The 21,928-nt window shown below is 32.8% G+C and overlaps 1 protein-coding gene across 2 annotated transcripts in view; it reads left to right on the forward strand.

Annotated features, from left to right (window-relative positions):
* Nucleotides 1-13,096: 13,096 nt before the first annotated feature.
* Nucleotides 13,097-21,928, forward strand: part of KCNIP1_1 (Kv channel-interacting protein 1) — a 38,928-nt gene continuing 30,096 nt past the window's right edge. For both annotated transcript variants that reach the window (XM_051213873.1, XM_035730204.2), the window contains exon 1: nucleotides 13,097-13,560. In XM_051213873.1, the coding sequence (XP_051069887.1) occupies nucleotides 13,482-13,560 (79 nt within the window). In that variant the 5' untranslated portion in view covers nucleotides 13,097-13,481. The remainder of the gene's footprint in view (nucleotides 13,561-21,928) is intronic.

Genomic DNA, 21,928 nt, shown 5'->3' on the forward strand with positions numbered 1-21,928 from the left:
ACTATTCACCTTATTTTAGGACATTTATGAAAATAAGCCATTATATAAGTTACTTTCATTGATTTGGATAAACTTTAAATTGTTCAATGCATAAGTTTAAGTAGTGTAAGGCAATTATCAAAACCAAAAAAATTAGACATTGTATTTCTATGATCAATTTCTAAATATTATTGTTATTATTATTTGAGTCTCTTTGTATTATCATTATTATTAATACCATTGGAGAGAACAAACCAGATCCCAGCGGAGGAAGAAATCAGGAAGAAGCGCTAGAAGTGCATATGACACACATTGAGGATAGCACTCAATTGTGTCACAAGGCAAGTCCTCACATAGAATCCTCAAGGTCAAAGGAAAAGAGGAAGACCAAAGAACACATTACGTCGAGAAATGAAGACAGACGTGAGAAAAATGAACAATAACTGGATAGAACTAGAAAGGGAGTTCCAGGACAGAGTGAGTTGGAGAATGATGGTCTGCGGCCTATGCTACATTGGGAGTAACAGGCGTAAGTAAGTAAGTGTTAACCGTAAAAAAGGATGTGAATAACTTAGTTAGCAGTTACTTCATCTTATTATTTGTTACTGAACTCGTATTATTTCGGATATTATTTACTATTCGACTTAACATTTGATCTGATTAACAATTATATCAGTATTTCTCTCACTAGGTGTTATCTGTAATAATTCTAATTTCACAGTTTCAATTAACGTATATACTGGCTTAAGTCAATATTAGATTAGTAGACTAAGATAGTGGTTGGATGTAGTTAACAGGAAACTTTGGACCTAGGTTTAGTGCTAACTGGCACTCGTCAGCAAAGTGTACCTGTTATAGCGGTTGGTTTTCTACAGTTACACGTATGGGACATTAATTTACCTTAGACGAATATCTACACTAGATTCCCTTCCAGTGTCTATTCTACAGGAGTTCAACACAACTCAGATCCAGAACACGTGATTAGCCTGACTAGAACGTAAATATATTTCCACACAAAAACCCGATACAATCCAACAACAATGAACAATCTATAATAATAAATATAAAGATAGGGGGATATATAACTCATGTAACACATGTCAGACTATCCGCATATCTGACTAAGCAGAGAACCAATCATTGTCATTCTTTCCCACACATCAGTACCTGTAATCTTGAGGGAACTAATGCTCCTAGACGGATTCACTCTAGTGTCACCAGCTTCACAGTCAGAGATGTTACCATTGAGCTCTCAGGACAGTGACTGACCTCCTGTAGGAATGAGATGCATTAACAATTGATTGATCACTGGGTGAAGATCAATGTCATGTATGTCATGTCCTTCTTAATGCAAATCGAATCCTATCGACTTTTCAAAATTAACATTCTTATTTTACAAGAAGTCCTAAATTCCCACTGTATAATTTTTTAAAGACAGATTTGCTTTAAACTTAGCTGTCTCATTGAAACATTAATTGGAACTTATAACAGTAGAACATGATGAGAATTCATTGTACAGAATATTCTTTGCTTAGTCCATATACTTTGAAATCTACTGTAATATCTCAGTAGTATGTGTACTATATATTGCTGATATTGGTCAGAATGAAAGTAAAGGTTACATAATTAAAAGAAAATCATTGTAAATAGTTCAATCTCTTCAGAACTATACATTCTCATTTATAGTTCAAGATCCAGCTTACTCAGTTTTTATTGACTTTTGTATAACTTGGAAAACTAAATCAGAATTATTGCATTTTTGTATTGCTTGTTTGAATCTTTCCATTGATGTTTAGGATTGAAATTGGCCAGTCTCTTATAGGCATATGTGCATCTTATACGCATTACTTCAATATTGCTCTAAACCACAAGCATTATATTAGAACAATCTTTATAAGAAAAACCGGCGAGACTATAATTTATGAACGAACCAATCACGCATAAGAAAACAAGTCTCGGATTTTGCGCGAAATTAACCCATTCATTTCAATAAATAGATTTTTGGCATTATAGCTGATGTCAGTTCGTGATGCTAACCCGAAATCTAATTCCTCACACAAGTTTATAACCCTCATTTGATCCTGGTTATTAAGTGGACACTTTCAAGGTCAGTCTAGCGTTGCTCGAAGGTCGTCCAAACATTATAGTCTCACCGAATAACCTTTACGATAGTGTACAAACTTCTGAAATTACTTTAGTTCCCGAGATAATAAAATCACACTTTCATTTTAATGGCTAATTACATTTTTAATATTTCTCAATGAAACGTTCTAATGGATTGTTCCTGTGTATAATAGAAAACAATGAAGTATGCCGTTGTTATGCAATACGCTTATGAAATGACTAATTGTTCCGAGCTATTCTCATCCTACTGAGTTGGTGTTTAGAAAATACTAAGGGGTTTACTTCTTAAGTCATTTTCTTCAAACAATAATGTGGTATATGGAAATAAGTGTTTTAATAAGGTAATAAAACAATTGATCTAAAACCCAATGTATAAACATCAGAAGTTTAGTAGGTCAAGTTATTCCTGGATCAATCGATATAGTTTAGAAATATTACTATTGATTGAAATGATCATACTATAGAATAATTTCCCTTAAGGTATTAATGATTGAACATACAATTAACAATCTATATTTCCTTTTGGGCGTTTATGCAAATAAAACCCTTTCATTTATCCGAGTTAGTGATTTAATAAAGTTCTTTTTTATATGACTACAAAATGGCATTAGGTTGAATAACTTTTGAAGACTGCTTCAAACAGTAAATATATTTTAAGACACGTTTTAATGAGTTTTTATTTAGTGTTAATCCGAGAAAAGAAAAGAAAACACATCAAAGATAAGTAAAATTTCATACACGAATGAGTGAACATCTACCAACTTGGTACATAAAGGGCCAGATAAAATCTATTCGCAATTCTATATTGGCACATCTTATTGATAGCGGTCATGCTGTAGATAAATCGAAATCATTTCGAGTGATCTATCGTAGACCTCCATAATTTCCCGACGGAGTCCGTTCCCGTCTCCTACATATAGCTGAAGCCATTGGAATTCGTACATATAACCCCAATTTATGTGTACAGAAGAAATACGTGACTCCCCTATCCCTTCCATGGCCAGTTATAACTTAACTAACAATTTTTTTTTATTTTAAAATTTTATTATTATCATTATTTATTTTATTCTATCTGTGTTATCGTTAACCTTATTTCCACATCCATTATTTGTTTGTCATTATCCGCCTCTTTGTATTCTTCACTATCTAATTATTTACATACATCTTATTACGTAATGATTTTAATGTTTTGTGATTATTATTCCTAGTCTATTTACCCATGTTTGTTTGACCTTCTATTGCAAACGTTTAACTATTGATAAGAGTTTTGTTATTGTATTTTATTATTCTCACTATTATCAGTTCACCTGTCTTCTTACTATTAACATGAATTTTACCTATTATGTGTGGTGGCTTATTCTATTTCATTGTGATTATTGACCCATATTGCCTTGATTGCTTTAAAAAATTTTCGTATAAATATTCATGTATATTAGAGTAAAGCCTGATGACGATCTAATTGAAAACAATTGTTCGCTTATATGTGTTGTTCTAATTTTCACAATGGGAATCTTTAATATACACTTAATTGCTGTAGTAAATTTAAACAAAACCAGGACATCGGTTGAAGGAAATTTAAAACCTCAACAGTTACTACCCAAATATTGGCTAGCAATAGAATCCAGGACATATCGGCTGGATATATCTGCATCCCAGAGTTGATGTTCACTCCGGAACTCGAAATCAGTAACGTTCGCTTCAAACGTCATCAGACTGTCCACTTAGCTACTAAACCCAGATAACCATTGGCTTGTGCAATGGGATAAATTTTAATTGATCTTGTGTTAGTTGTATATTACTTAATCCATCTTATCAGTTTTCGATGATGATATTTGCTTTAACTTTCTATCTTCTCAATTTATACATTATTGATTTACATGTATTACTGATTGAAGTATTAGTAGTACTAGTAGAAGTAGTAGTATATTACACGTATCATAAGAGTAATGTATAGCAGCAGATGGCTATGAAAGTCAACTCGAAGAAAACAGAAACGGAAATAGAAAAAAATTGTAACATGAAGGACAAATGATGGAATTTCGTGAATGAAGTATTCAGTGTATGGTTCTTATATTTTACCAAAAGATTCTGTCATTTTTGTAATAAAATACATTGATTGTCACTATGTTTGATCTCGTTCATTAGAATACTAATCAGTTATACGCAGTACTTTAACACAGAAACAATTATAAACAATTGCGGCTGCTACACTACAAAATAAACTAAATTCATATAATTCTGCCTCATTTATTGTTCTGACTTTATCTAAGTATATACGATGTTGAATTATTAATGTTCAAGTAAATTAAACGGAAGACAATACTCATTTCTAAAGATAAATAACTTTAGAACAGTTTAAAGAAATTTTTTTAACAAAATACAATTTCTACTCATAATCAATAACGATTAATTATTGCTGATCATTACAATGCTCCTTCATGAGGGGTTATAGGCGTAAGTAAGTGAGTAAGGAAGTAAGTAAGTAAGTAAGTAAGTAAATAAGTAAGTAAGTGGGTAAGTAAGTAAGTAAGTAAGTGGGTAAGTAAGTAAGTAAGTGAGTGAGTAAGTGAGTAAGTAAGTAAGTAAGTCAGTCAGTATTACAATGAATAATAGAAAAACTGATTTATGTTCAACGGAACATTATTTTTTCAAATTATCTCATTCTATAATCATTAAGTAATAGTAATATAAAGTGAATTTTACTAATGTACCTGTATTAGTTCAATTATTCAAGTTTAATTTTAACATTTCCTGTAAGAATAACATTATCTAATCTAACTGATTTCCTTAATAAAACAAAACTATTGAACTAGAAAGAAATAGATCTAAAATGATAAAGTAAGAAATACCCATTGCGGTTTATAGATTTGATCTGTAATTTAGTGATTTTGTACAAAATGTATTAAAATGAAGTAGTATGATAACATATAATAAGTATAAATTCACTTGGTATTGTTTACTTAAATCATCCAATTGATGTTTAGGACTACAATTGATCAGTCTCTTATTAGTATATGTGCATACTGTGCGGATTGCCTCGATATTGCCTTAATTCACAGGCATCACAAGCAAAGATTGATGGTGGGTAGTAGTGGAGTCTAGGACACGCGTTTCGTTCTATTTGTAACTCGTCCGCTGGATGTACCTGTATCCTAGAGTTGATATTCACTTCGGGACTCGAACACAGTACAGAGTACACCAACCCATTCACAATTGATGGAGAAACTATGAATTAGGTGAAATCTTTCACATAGTTGAACAGCATCATCGTTGAACAAAGAGGATGTGATGCAGAATTGAAGGCACGGATTGGCAAGGTTAGGGCATCATCTCTGCAACTGAAGAACATAAGCAACTCAAAACAACAGTCTGTCAACCAATATCAAAGTCACTATCTTCAATACGAACGTCAAGACAGTCAGTTCTACTGTACGGAGCTGAAGCTCGGCGAACTTCTACAACCATCATCAAGAAGGTACAAGTATTTATAAACAATTACCTACACAAGATACTCAATATCCGTCGTTTATATGTCATCAGCAACAGCCTCCTCTGGTGGAGAACAAACAAACCAACACAAGTCAAGCGCTAACTTGAAATTCTGAATGGGAACAGAAATGTGGAAGGCCGAAGAACACACTGTTTCGGAAATTGGAAGCAGACATAAAAAGGATGAATAACAAATGGAAAAGATTATCTAGGACAAAATTAGATGGAGAATGCTGGTGAGTGGCTTATGCTTCTCCATGAGGGATAACAAGCCTAAGTAAGTAAGTAAGTAAGTAATTAATAGAGATGTACTAAGTAAAGATCATTTTATCATCTTTAACACTTACTGGTTATTACCATAAAAATATATATTTATAATATTATAATCTTTTATTCTAATATAAAGTGATAATCTATCATGTACTAAAACATTTCATTATGAAATATTTACTATTATTTTCATATAACCATTAAACTAAACTGTACAGAATGTTTTACAATATAATACATCTTACTTGACAACAAAATAGTCTTTTGAATAAACGTAGCTGAACATTTATAACTTCTTTGCCTTCTTTTGAGAATATAAATGTGTGTATCTATGTATGTATGTATGTGTGTGTATGGGTGTATGTGTATGTGTAACTAAGTGTTAAAATTCTTATTCCTCATTCCAACTATTCTAGATATTTAACCCCCCGCCAAAAAAAAACGAAGAGAAAACAAAAAAGAAGCATAATTTTCATCCGACTTCGTTTCAGTTTCATTCAAGCAGAACATCATAGACTGATGTACTAAGAATACAAAGAAACCATATATATATATAGATCTATATGTAGAATAGTATTTCACTACAGTTGTATAAATTAAGTCTCAAGGGTTATTCAAGACTACATTAAACGATATATATAAGAAACAATAATGATAAATGACCAATTTTAAAGAATAGACTATATGGTCTACTTCTAACATAATGAAAAAAATAATAAATGGAATTACATAATATATCATGTTGATTTTTCATTCACTGAAAATGTTTTACTTTACAGCTGTTTTTTTCCTCTTCAGTTTTTCTTACACGTTTAAGCATATCTAAGTATACATCAATAAGTAGTGTATACAGATATTCTTTCTAATATAAATTAAAAATTCTAATATATCAACCGTCATTTTAAGCAAAGATGATTGGTGAGTAGTAATGAAATATAGAGTGCTTATTTTTGTCCTATTTGAGACTTGTTAGTTGAATATACCCCTATAGTACAGTATTTTACTTATTAAGATATTGATTTTATGGAAACGAATAGTTCTTAGTGAAAACAAAACTATTCATCTAAAATTAATTCTTACTGATTATTATTGATGACTCCAAATGCCCTGATACAGTCGAGCATAGGGAGAATTCGCTCTCTCTCTCTCTCTCTCTCTCTCTCTCGAAATGCTCTCACATGGCCACGTACATACAACCACTGCCAGGGAAATCCTATTTACTGCCTTCTCGTGGCGGGGTTGTTGTTTACGAAATTGAGAGGACGAAAAGCGAATGTCTGGCGCTTTAACCGGGTTGGTGGATACGGAGGGTCCATCTAGGGGAATTGGAAAACTTTGATTCTAAACCAATGGTGCACATGGGGTCCAGTATCCTGCGGGAACAAATGGCGTATGAACCTACTGTTGGTCACTGGCTACCATGGGACTGCATCTCCTTACACTGCTCCGATGCCTTGTGGATTAGTCCTTCACCTCGAAGGCTCCGGATGTGGTCCCTCAAGAAGGCCACCTACTTCGGTTTGAACACCCGGGAAGTATCATAGTCGATATACAAATCAAATGACTTGTTTGGCGATTAATCCTTTCTATGTTTAATATTTTGAACTGCTGATAATTCTTCATCAAATCAAACCTTGAAGAATCAGTATAATTCAATCTCTTTTGTTTGTGTCTTAACTTAGTATATCATGGCAAAATTCACTTTCATTTGTACAGTCAATGAGCTAGAACTGTTACACATTCACACTAGACCAAATTGATTGATGAATTTCATTGGCAAGTTTACTACTATAACTACTGCAGTTCGAATGATTTTGTAGGCATCTAAATAACAGTGATACTAAGTTTATTCTTTGTTCAACATGATTATTTAAAAAATCCTCTCAATTCGGTACAATTTTGCTATTTTCATTTATCTTATTCATTGCAAAACTCACATCAAGACCGTTTTTTTCTTCAGACTGTTTAACCATAATCGTCGGAAACATTACTTCATACCTTAACTGAAAAAATAAAGTCAACTATCAACCAATCAATGAGTAAACAAGAAGTGTTCAAAAGAACTGTGTGTCAACCAATATCAATGTCATAATCTTCAATACGAACGTTAAGACAGTCAGTTCAACTGTACGGAGCTGAAACTTCGAGAACTACTACAATTATCATCAAGAAGGTACAAGTATTTATAAACAAATTTCTACACAAGGTACTCAACATCCATTGGCCGGATACCATCAGCAACAGCCTTCGGTGGGAGAGAACAAACTAGCTTCCGGTTGAGGAGGTGATCAGTAAAAGACGTTGGAAGTGGATAGAACATACGTGACGGAAATCATCAAACTGCATCACGAGACTAACGCTAACTTGGAATCCTGAAGGAAATCGGAAAAGAGGAAGGCCAAAGAACATATTACGTCGGGAAACAGAGTCAGATATGAAAAAGATGAATAACAACTGGAATAAACTGAAAAAGTTTGCCCAGGGCAGAGTTGGATGGAAAGTGTTGGTGGTCGGCCTATGCTCCTCGACGTGGAGCAACAGGCGTAAGTAAGTAAGCAAGTCATGCAAAACTAATCAATAGTATAAAATAATCTAAAACTATAAATATCAGTCAATTGATGAGCGCATATGTAATTATAAGCATCTATTAATTCTAAAATTTGAATTTAGTTTATATTAAGAACTGCGTTTAACTATCCAATAATTAAAAACCAAAAATGGATAGTTTCTATTAGCATTTACTTTAACTGTTTAACATTTTACAAACATGTTACCGCTAGAAACTGAACATAGAATCTGTAAGCTTGTCAGTCGGGATATTATCTTTAATTAGTTGGGTTGAGATTCAATGTTTTACATTACCAACTCTTATCAAGACATGACTATGATCTTTTTGTTATGTCCCGATAAGCATAATGAATGGTAATTTTTGGGATCCATTTGTGGACCAGTACTATGCGTATATTTTCATCGTATAATTGTTGAATAACTAAACTATTCATATTTATGTTTCTCTTATCATAAGCTTTATTTTAACCTATGAACTATTATTATACGACTTACCATTCTTGAATTATGCCTTGTCTATTAATTACTACTTCCCACACTCACAGACACATTTGGCTAATTCTTGTATAAATGTTGTTTCCTATTTTATGGTATGATGTGGTTTGTCTAGTTGGTATATAAACCCAGTATGCTTGAAATAAATGATTCATATTGCAGATGCTGAGATTGGTGTTCTGGACTTAAGTGGCTGGGCTAGGCGGAAAGCAGGACCAATAAGGACTCCAGACTACTCGTACGGGTATTATACGTCATTGGTCCGATCGATAATTCACTGTTCTCTAATTGGCGGTATCATCACTTTATACATCAACAGGGCACTCAGGCCGCAAGTTATAACACTTTTCCAGTTAAACAGAGTTAAAATTTACTTAGAGATAGCTGTTAATAAGTTCAATATTTCTTATATGCATAGTAAATCAAAAGCATGTCTCGGGGAAATATGTTTAATTGTCACTTCCATAATCTTATCCACATCTGTCAGTTTTTCAATGTTTTATTTTTTGTAATAACATTTTACGGGATACATTGATTAGAATTATAGTTTATGAAAATTAATAGATTACTTATTTAAGTATAATTGAAGTTATTGACGGGAAATAATAATCTATTGAGGTGTGCGTTTATAGTTATTTATTTATATGAACATATATGTATATTATCAGAAGGAGGGTTTTGTCGAAAGTTTAATAATTTAATGATTGAATTCATGAGTTAATTAAAGCTAAACTACCATGGAAAATCTAGAAGTATTGAACGGTCATCTCGTCCTAGTATGGGACTACTCAACAGTGAGTATCCACGATTCTGCTCGCGGGATTCGAACCCAGGACTTATAGGTCTCGTATATGGACGCTTAATCTCTGGACCAATGAGTTGGCCGGCATCCAATGTTGTTAATATCAACCAATTCATGTATATGTGAATGTATGGTTCTTCTTCGCTGCCATTGAGCATTAATAAACTTGAGATTATTTATAAAATAAAACAAATTATGTAATACTATTGACTTTCTATCAATATTCTGTATTTTTATTTATGTGAAATAAAATAAATCAGATTCACCTGGTATTGTTTACTTTAATTATCCCATTGATGTTTAGGGCTATCATTGATTAGTCTCTTGTTGGTATATGTGAATCCTATGTGAACTGCCTCGAGGTTATCTTAAGTCACAAACTTTATAAGCAAAGATGGATAATGGCTAGCAGTCGAATCAAGGAAGCACATTTCATCCTATTTAGGACCCGTCAGCTAGATGTGCATTCATCTCAGAGTTGATATTAACTCCAAGTACATCTAGATGACGGGTTCCGAATAAGACGAAACAGGCATTCTGGATTATACTGCTGGCCATCATCCATCTTTGCTTATAAAATAAATTAGGTTCTGAATGTTCTAATAATCAATGTATAATTAGGTATTATATCTGGGAGTTGAGATTTGGATTTGGATTCTATAATACGATAAATTACAACCAATAATACTTCAAAGTATACGATCCATGAGCTAAAAAGGGACAGAAAACTTGTGACTGTCACAGTAACTTTGTATACTGGAAAGAAGTCTAATTTGAAATGTACCAACTTTATATATGATGCAATAAAACATAATCTTTCAATATTTAGTAAAATCGCAATAAATTAAACGCAGTAACAATCAATCATAGAATAGCCTTCAAATGCCCTGGTACGGCCGAGAGTGGGGAGAGTCCGCTCTCCCTCTCGAAATACTCTCACATGGCCACGCATATATAGCCTCTACCAGGGAAGTCCTACTCACTGCCTTCTCGCATCAGGGGTGTTGTTTACAAAATTGAGAGGACGAAAAGCGAATGTCCGGCGCTTTAACCGGGTTGGTGGACATTGACAGTCCACCTAGGGGATTTGGAAAATCCTGATTCCAATCCAATGGTACACATGGGCTCCAGTATCCTGAAGGAAAAAATGGCGTATGAACCTACTGTTGGTCACTGGCTACCATAGGACTACATCTCCTTACGTTGCTCCACTGCTTTGTGGATCAGACCTTCAGGTCGAAGACTCCGGATGTGGCTCCCTACGAAGGCCACCTTCTTCGGTTTGGACACCCTGACAGTATCACAGCCCTCACACATATCAAATGAGATCTGTGTGGCGCATATTTATTTGGTGCCTCCTTGTACCAATATCTATGTGTTAAAACAAAATAAAATGAAAAAATCATAGAATAGCAATGGTTGTATGGAAAAGAATATCATAAAATTATCGTTATGGAAAAGAAATTTACATTTATGAACAAAATTAGACAACTTAAAATCAGTTTGTCATTAATTTGAACGAGATTTTGTTATGACAAAATGATTTTAACTCTTCATTCACTTGTTTGTCTAGAGTATCTTTACTGTGAAGCTCGTTAATACTTATATTTATGTGTCAGATGCTGTTATTATTCTAATAACAGTTTTATCAGATGAAATACAATTGAATTCAAAGCTTCCGGATGTTAAAATTGTTAAACATCTAATAAACTTGTTGACAGAAGCTACCGAAGATCTTGACATTAATATGGATATCAATTCTAAGATATATATATTAGTCTCATGAAGAGAGAGAATTATCAAACACTAATGTTTCTAATGATTTTACCTATCCAGTTAGTTCTCACATTTTTAATATAGTCGTTATAAATACCCGATTTAGAAATATTAAGAATTATTGACATATATAGTTTTTAAACGAATGCTTCAGTTTTAGTTACGTTGAATGTTTGATACCCAGGAGTTTGGAGAGTAATTGATAACAGAATGAGGAATCTTTGGAGATCCTGATTTCTACTAAAACATATATCCACGACTCATCACTTTAAACAATAGATTGTTTCTCACTAACAGTTACTTGTTCAGTGTATATGACAGAGGGGTCATTTAAAAAAAATTTCACACTATTGATAATTCGGATTTGAAATTACTACGTATTATAACTTTATATTAATTAAACTAAACATTTAAGGACAGCATTCTTACAGTTGAAGAATATATGGAACTCAAAATAACTGTCTGTCAATCAATATCAATTTCATAATCTTCAATACGAACGTCAAGACAGTCAGTCCTATTGTACGGAGCTGAAACTTCGAGAACTACTACAACCATCATCAAGAAGGTACAAGTATTTATAAACAAATTTCTACACAAGATGCTCAATGTCCATTGATTGGATATTATCAGTAACAGTCAAATGTGGAAGAGAATGTACGAATTTCCAGCTAAAGAGGAGATTAGGAAAAGACTTTGCAGGTGAATAGGACATACATTTCAGAAATCACCAAACTAGAATACTAAATTGAAACGGAAAGAGAAAGACCGAAGAATACATTGACTCAGTAATTGAAAACAGACATGAAAAGAATGAATAGTAACTGGCAAGTCAGTCAGTCAGTCAGTCAGCTACACCGTAGGACCAGGCACATATATGCATCGGTTCAAGTTGCCAAACCTCATTAACACAACAACATAAACACCGGATTCATAAAAGTAGTTAATTCAGAGGTGGTAATATATAGAAGAAAGATTGTATATAAGGAATTGGTACAGGAAGAAAGAATTAGAACGTAGAAAGAAAGATATGAAGCGATTTTAATCTCTTAGTTTAAGGGAAGACAGAGAGTGTATACACAGACGCCATTGTGATCGATTCTGAGCCGTGTCACCAAGAGTCTCAAACCATTGGTTACGATAGTCACGCGGACCCCAACCAAGTAGTCTACATCTCCCAACATGACTCGGACTAGAAGTTAGTGACTTTAACCACTGATGCCACGTTTTGGTTTAACCACCCCTAACTTTCTTCCAACCATCTCGAACACCGGTTAGCATTGTTCGGGCATACGTAACTGGCAAGTACCGGATGAAGAATTCCGTTGAATGCCTTATACTCATTCATGAGGGATCATAGGCATAAATAAGTAAATTAAACATCTAAACTAAAAAGATACTACATATTCATCTTTACTTTTTAATAAGAAAAAATATTTTCATGATAATTTTCTTCATCATCAACTTGACAAGACTTTTTACCGTTTGATCAAGAGACAGACATATAAAATCAAAGAAGTAGAATATACATATATGTCTGTATATCTATCATATATAAATAGATGAATATAAATCTCATTTCTACTGTATACAAATGGATTCTATGTTTGTTTGAAGAAAAAAAAACCGTTTCAGTTTCAATTTTTCAATTTTCTGTTCTGTCAATTTCATTCATTATTAACCCATAGTAACTGGATGATAATCGTTTAAGCCTATGAACATACATGTATAATACACTGACTATTTTCATAATCATGATAATAATACAAAGTAGTTCAATCCAATTTACATTATCAATATAACAATTAAAGCATATTCAATACAATTTTAATAAGAAGAATTATGTTTATTTATTTGTTTGTTTGTTTAAAAAGAAATCCACTTCTATACTACATTGATTAAAACAATCAAAATTGTAACTATGCTATGAATTATATAAGTGTGATTGAAGAAGACATCCAAATTAAACACTGAATATATGTACATATATATATATATATATATACTACTAAGAATCATAATGTATGGAGCAACAACAGGTTCTAAGAAAGGAAAAAGTAAGTCATATCTTATGAACATATTATTTTTATTATTATTTCAATAGTTGAAATCATGAATCATTTGAAGCTAGATCACTATGGAAAACCTGCAAGCACTAGACATCCGTTTTGTTCTAGTAATGGACTCCTCAGCAGTGAGCATCCACAATCCCGCCCCCGCGAGATTCAAACCCAGGACTTATCAGTCTGGTGCACAAGCGCTTAACCATTAAACAACTGAGTTAACCGACATTCAACGGTATTAATGTTTAATTTCAACCAATCTATGAAGTTACTCCACCGTCCACCATTGTCTTCAGTGAGCTGATTAGATTTATAGAGAAATGAATTAATGATGATCACTGAAAACCAAGAAGCCGTTGATAATTGTTCCGTTATAATATATGACTTCCCTTTGGTTCATATTCATAACTCCATTATAATGAGGGGGGGTCAGTCGAATGTTTGACATTTGGATCATTGACGTAGTATCAAATAGTACATTAGTACATTAATTTACCTTGAATGAATTTATGATATTACTAAACTACTTATCATTACTTGTGCTGGATAACTGTCTTATATGTGACATGACTGAACTCTACTGGTCTCTGTTTAAAGATGTTTTTATTATAAGTTTGGATTGAATAATTTACCTTAAAATATTAAATATATGAATTCATGATATTGAATAAAATAAATTAACCTACATTTATACATTTAAGATGATAGACTGAATGATCGTATCATTGGTGAAATTTGTAAGCAAGTGTCATGTGTCTTGCATTACATTTTATTGGGGATGTTAGATCCATAGAACTGACTTGGTAAATACCTTATTTTTGTAATTTTATTTTAAGAATTTGAATTTCTTGTTTTCGCGCCAGAAGCGCTCATTTTCACATTCATGTAGTATTTCCCACTTGGGAAGATCTTAAACACTATTGGTTTGTTGTATCATATAGTATGCCATGTTGTAACATTTTCCAAGGACAATTTTATTCTGTATATATACGTTTGATTTGTACCTGTTGTTATTGCTCATGTTTCTGGGTGTTTGCGAAATATATTTCCCCAATTCAAAATTGGACTATTTTCTCTAGTTAGCAGGGCTGGGACGCGTCAGAATAACTAGTTTTCTGTCATTGTGTCACAGAATCTTCATTCCCTCCTCAAATTAGATGAATTGGTAATCGCTTCAAACATAGCATAATTATATACACAATTCATTCATGACCGTTATGTTCTCATACAAAAGAGAATATATGAAGACAGACAATAGTATATTTCAATTTATATTCATCTGTAGCCACATTAAGAATGATAAAACATATTGAGACTTAAATTTAGTTCATAGCAAAAATTTAAAAAAATCTTAAAACTCGAGAGAATTTACTAATTAATATAAGTTTCAATGGTCTCATTTAGATAAATGAATAAAGTTCGAAGTGAATTAATCACAGCCAGTCATAGTGTCTAACTCCCATTGAACAATGGGTAGACTAACAGGATCGATTTCACTGTATGAGATCAAAGTAAACCTTTTTATGACAATAATTAAACGGCTCAGTGGTCTAGAAGTTAACCGTTCGCGTGCGAGACTGAGGGCCCTAAGTTTGAATCTCTCGAGCGGCATCGTGGATGCACATTGCTGAGGAGTCCCACAATAGGACGAAACGGCTGTTCAGTGCTGCCAGGTTTGCAATAGTGGTTTAACACCAGTCGGTTCATGATCTCAATCGAAAACATAATGAACTCCACAACCCTATACTGATAATAATTAAACTTGTACAGTAACACAAACGAGAATTTAATATAACTTTTGAACTTTAAGTAAACTGTGACCTGTATTTAAACTTATTATAACTGTGCATTATTTCTGTTATTATATTTGCTTAATCTAAAATGTTTATCGATTGTAACATCGCTATAGGAAACACGTAAAATTTTGAGCTGTATGAAATAGATACATTTTGTTGTTGTTAAATAAATCAAAGTGCATGATATTCGCTGATTAAAATTATGGCTCAACTGAAGCTAGACCACCATGGAAAACCTGGAAGCCTTGGACGGCCATTTTGTTCTAGTATGGGACTCCTCAACGGTGTGCATCCACGATCCCGCACCCAACGAGCTTCGAACCCAGGACCTATCAGTCTCGCGCCAGGCGCTTAACCAAAAAAACCCTTCGGATATATGATATTCCTTATGACATATCGTATTACCTATTCAAAAAGGTTACATCATATATTTCGTCCAAGATATATATAATGATGAAAGCCAGTTTTTAATTCCAATAGTTATCATTAAGAGCTTATTCATATCACTCAAAAGTATCTGTTTGTTAATGAAAAAAACTTCGTGAGTTAGTTGAAGTTAGACATTAGCACTGTTGGATGCCGGCCAGCTCAGTGGTCTAGAGGTTAAGCGTTCACGCTCAAGACCAATAGATCCTGGGTTCGAATCTAGTTGGGCGGAATCGTCGATATGCACTTCTGAAAATTCTTAACCAAGATGAAATGGCCGTCCAACGCTTCCAGATTTTCCTTGATGGTCTAGCTTATATTGACTCCAATAGTTATCATTAAGAGTGTATTTATATCACTCTTATTTATTTGATTGCTATTAGAAACAAATATGACTTTATTTATTGTCATTCATTATAATAGACATAATGGATTCATGTTGTTGAGAAAAAACCACCGCATCTATTGTAAAATTGTAGTTTGTATGTCAGGCATTTGCAAAATTACATAATACATTAAAAAGAAATATCATGATAATTCATTATGGGAATATAAAAATGGCTAATGGTTTATAAGAATATTGGTTTATATTGAAAATAATATGTACACATTATTGTTATATTGACATACTGTATGTCATAGCTATAAACAATGTTAATAATTGAATTCTACCTAAAAAACAGTTTTACTATAAAATGAATAAAATCTATTTAGTAAATACTGAAATTTCGGTGATGTACGCTGTTTTTGTGGCCTTAAATCTGAATCCAATTAGATGGTACGAATGATTGTTACTGATAATATACATATAATCGATCCTCGTCTATAATCACCGACTTAATGCGCGTTGGTGAATAACGGAATGAAATAAGTCAAATACAAGAATGGATGTTTGAATACCTATATTTTGTAAAACCATTGATCTGAACAGACAATCAGAGGGACGAAGCGAATAGAAGAGAGTGAAACGAAATGATACACAGTGAAGAAGGCATGTAAACCAATTCGATTTAATCAAAGGTTAGTCAATATTTATAGTCACACAAAAAGACGTTGCAGACATATGATGAGTAAGATAAGAAATACACACATATGAGCCTACATAAAACCAGTCAAGGTTGACAAGGTTGACATGGTCAAAATCTAGCTTGATTAGAATAGATAAACTGACTTTACTGGAAGCTAGAATAAGCTGCGTGAAATTGCATAACACTACACTATTATATCCAAAGAATAATAGTATATATATATATATATATATATATATATATATATATATATATATATATGTTTGAAATTGTACTTTCTAAGTCATGAAATTATTAATGTTAATGACATTTGGGGTATAGTATCTCATTTACTCATTAGAACTGTTCTTAAAAAGGTTTACCTCATCGTGTAAGAAATGTATTGAGAATAAAGTGAAAAATGTTTACTTAAACCATAATAAAAATACTGACTTGATGGGGATTATGGATTTATTAATGATTATACAAAGACAATTCCTGATGATTAATTCACTATATACTTGCATTATTTCAGTCTTCTTCATATATATGCATGAGTAAGGAGGCAGACTAGAAGTGACTGACAGCCACTTGTAAACTGCTAACTTATCAAAGCGGCTAATAATCTGTGACTGAAGCTAGGAGAAAATGTAACTTGTAATTTATCTGCTTAGCGATGTGTTATGCTATGAGTTACAGAGTATTAATTAGGATAAGGCTAATTTTCTTTTATATCACACTAAATGATAGATAGAATAAATTATTGACAAATCTGTAATAATTGTAATAGTTGAGATCATGAGTCAATTGAAGTTAGATCTCCATGGAAAGCTTAGGAAAACTAGACGGCCGTTTCGTCCTATTGTGGGACTCCTCAGCGATGTGCATCTACGATCCCTTCTCGCGAGATTTGAATCTGTAATAGTGAACTAACTCAAAAGTTTGATTAAAGATAAAATATGTAATCTATATTGAAAAATGTAAACACATATGTAATGAATCTGTCAAAGCAATGGTATTTGAAGAACATTGAATTTTTGTTGAAAAATCGTTTGGGAAAATCATATTCACATTACAATAGTATGCTGCTAACCAAATGAAAATTTTATTGTAAATGAAATCAGATAACTGGAATTCATATTTTATGATCAGTTAGAGTTAACGAGATCACATATTGAACAGTTACATAAGAACCAATTCTATGCCAATCGTTTCAAACGAATTCATGGAAAAGTTTGACAAAGAACTATTCAGAATTCTAGAAACATGAGTTTTAATTAAATATAAATAATTTATAGAAATTAGTCACAGATTCGTTCCAGTCAACCTTTGCTTTTTGCACCAAGGTTTTAAAAGTGATCGATAACCGACACTCACTTCTTTTTACTGCGAAAAGCGATAAGCTTTGAAAGTTCTACAGTACCTTAATAGAAAACCTTCCACTTTAAACTGTAATAATACGTGTCCAGCTTATTGGCAATCAGTATACTTATACCATAACCCACAGTCAGTACTTATTATCAATAATTTTGTTTTTAAAATCAATGAACACGTATTCTATGGGAAGAGAAAAGTTACACTGATAATATCAACTATTTAACTAATTTATTTCATTTTGCCGAACTTCTACTTGTCTACGAACTTATCTACGTCTACTTCAATGTATTGAACATTAAATAGACGTGACATCTGAATTGGTCAAATTTGAGATCTTTAATTAAAATATCTGTAAAATTAATTTATCATTACTTATCAGTATTGGGTTGTGAAGATTATTAAGTTTTGATTGAAATCGTGAACCGATTAATGTTAAACCAACGTTGAAAAGCTGGGAACACTGGACGGCTGTTTCATCCTATGGTGGGATTCCAAAGCAGTGCGCATCCTTGATGCCGCTCGTGAGATTCCAACCCAAGGCCTTCGGTCTCAGTCTAACATCAATCGGTTCATGAGCTCTATCATTACTTGTTGAATTAATAAACAAATGATATTGTGTTTTTCAAACCACGAAAATACAAGAAATAAGTTAAGTAGATAATGAATTATTTGCGTTGATTAACTAAATAACTCATCAAGCTATTATCATTTTATGCAGGAATAGGAACACAGTTTCAAATACTTCCTTCCTTGTGTCTGTTACTCCTCATGAAGTAGCATAGGCCAAAACCAGCACTCTCCATCCAACCCTGTCCTGAGCAATCCTTCCCTGTTATTTCCAGTTGCTATTCATCCTTTTCATGTCTGTTTTCAATTACCAAGTCAATGTGTTCTTCGGCCTTGCGCTTTTCATTCCACTTCAGTATTAAAAGTTAGTGCTTTTTTCGTGATGTGGTTTGGTGATTTCTTCAATGTATGTTCTATCCAATTCCAACGTCCTCTCCTAATTTCCTCTTCAATTGGAAGTTGATTTGTCCTCTCCCACAGAAGGCTATTGTTGATGTCATCCAGTTAATGCACATTGAGTATCTTGTATAAACAATTGTTTATAAATACTTGTACATTTCTGATTATCGTTGTGGTAGTTCTCGAAGGTTCAGCCAATGAATGTTGAGTATCTTGTGTAGACAGTTATTTATAAATACTTGTACCATTTTGATTATGGTTATAGTAGTTCTCTACGTTTTAGCTTCGTACAGTCGAACTATCTTAAAGTTCGTATTGAAGATTCTGACACAGTTACAAATAGATTTTTAAATAATCATTGATCAGTTATGATTATTTATCTCAATTTTAGTATTAATCTACTACACAATAAAAAAAAATAGATCACTTTGTCAAAGTTTTTTCCGAATCAACGATCTCTGAAAACTAGTTTAACAAATTTATATTTATCAATAGGAATTGCGCCTAATTAATAATCTGTTAATATTAAAATTTGTTAAATAAATACCATCTAATGCTTCCTGATAACTTTGATGTTTGTTTTGCCCTTAAACTTCTAACATCACTGTATCTATCTATCTATCTATCTATCTATCTATCTATCTATCTATCTATCTATCTATCTATCTATCTATCTATCTATCTATCTATCTATCTATCTATCTATCTATCTATCTATCTATCTATCTATCTATCTATCTATCTATCTATCTATCTATCTATCTATCTAGAGAGTGAGAGTATTGTAAGGATTTGAAATTACTTTGCATATAAATAAATTTTTCGGTATTTGACCTCAATCTATGATTATTAACATTAAATAAAAGTTAAATGGACAACAAGTTAATTTAAACTAGTGCATAAATCACTTTTCCGGTTTCATTTCCTAAATTGATTTTATTTACAGAATATAAAAGTGGTAACCTTTAATTAATGTTTTTTAATTGATATAGAAAATTGATAAATAAATGAAGAAAGAGAATAGTGGAATCATTACTTACTTAATTACGTCTGTTACTCCCAATGGAGCATAGGCCGTTGACCAGCATTCTTCAACCCATTTTATCCTAAGCTTTCTTTTCTAGTTCTATCCAATTGCTATTCATTCTTCTTATGCCTGTTACGATTTATAAGCGTAATGTGTTCTTCGATTTTCTTCTTCTTCTCCTTTGTTTTTGAGGATAAAATTTTCAACGGTATTCTATTTCCATTAAACTAATAGAATGAAAATTTTAACTAAGTAGATATATCATCAATAAGAATGTTTAGATTAATGGTGAGATTAAATTGCACAGTGTGAATTCCTTCTTTAATAGTATGTTAATGGTGTATGCTACTTATATCTGTCGATATAAGTAGTATGTGACACTAACCAGATGTGAAATGTCTATCAAAAGCAGGTTGAGAATATTGAATTAAAGAAAACAAAAAGAGAAACATAAAAGAATTGTAAATTAGGGAGAATCATGAAGGATGGAAGATTTGCAAGTGAATTATTTAATGTACAGTTTTCAAATTTTTACATTAACCGAAAAATAGGATCTCCCCACTTTATAATCACATATCATTTCATCGAGATGTGACACAATATATGGTAATAGTATCTTCTAATAAGACTAATAAAGTATCAGGAGGGGTTTTGTGGAGATCTTAGTAATCTCGATAGTTGAGATCATGAGTCAATTGGAGCTAGATCACCATGGAAAACCTGCAAGCGCTGGACGGCCATTTCGTCCCAGTATGGGACTCCTCAGCAGTGCACATACACGGTACCCCCCCAAGAGATTCAAACTCAGGACTCATCAGTCTGTTGCGCGGGCGCTTAATCATTAAACCACTGAGTTGGTCGACATCGAACGGTGTTAATGACTAATTTCAACCAATCCACGAAGTTGCGCACGATGCCGAAGGTCCTGAGTTAGAATCCTGAAATTGAGATCGTGGATGCGCACTGTTGAGGAGCCCCACAATAGGACGAAATTGTCGTCTAGTCCTTTCAGATTTTCCATGGTGGTCTAGCTTCAACTGACTCATGAACTCAACTATTAAATGAATAATAATTGTGAACAGTTGTTAGAGGAGAATAACAACTGATTACGGCTTGGAATTGCAAAACAATAATTAAAAACAAAAAACAGGACTAAAACATACTGTAGAAGGAAATTAGGACGAAGGGACAATGTGAGTTTGGATGTATCAGTTTCGCACTCAGATTTCGAGCTTAGATTGGTGGATCACCAACGCCTCAGCAGTGCGTAAGTTTTTGATTCGACCTTCCTTCGATCCAGTTCATTTGGTTGTGTAGATTATTTTGAAAGAAAGCTGTTTTGTAGTGATTTATCTAGAGTTGATTATATTCTCGTGTATTGAACCTATAATTGTTTTGTATTCTCCTTTTGAAAGCCATGTGGGGTAGTGTTCTGAGATGTGTTTAGAAAGCGAAAATTTTTTTCTTCCTTATATACTTCTCGAATCCCCTGATTGTTACGCAACCACATCTAATATTTGGAGTCTCAAATCACCATATAATACAATCTTTTCTATCTTTCTATAGACATATATTTACCATACAACTATAAATACGAATGTACAACTTAAGTAAATGATTTTATCAGAAGGAGTTTGTGGAGAATTAAGAAATTTCACAGATTGGAATCGTGCGTCAATTGGGAATTCCCATACTAGGACGAAACGGCCGTCCAATGCTTCCAGGTTTTCCGTGGTGGTCTAGCTTCAAGTGACTCATGATTT

This window comes from Schistosoma haematobium, chromosome 3 (genome assembly GCF_000699445.3).
Source record: "Schistosoma haematobium chromosome 3, whole genome shotgun sequence".
NCBI lineage: Eukaryota > Metazoa > Platyhelminthes > Trematoda > Strigeidida > Schistosomatidae > Schistosoma > Schistosoma haematobium.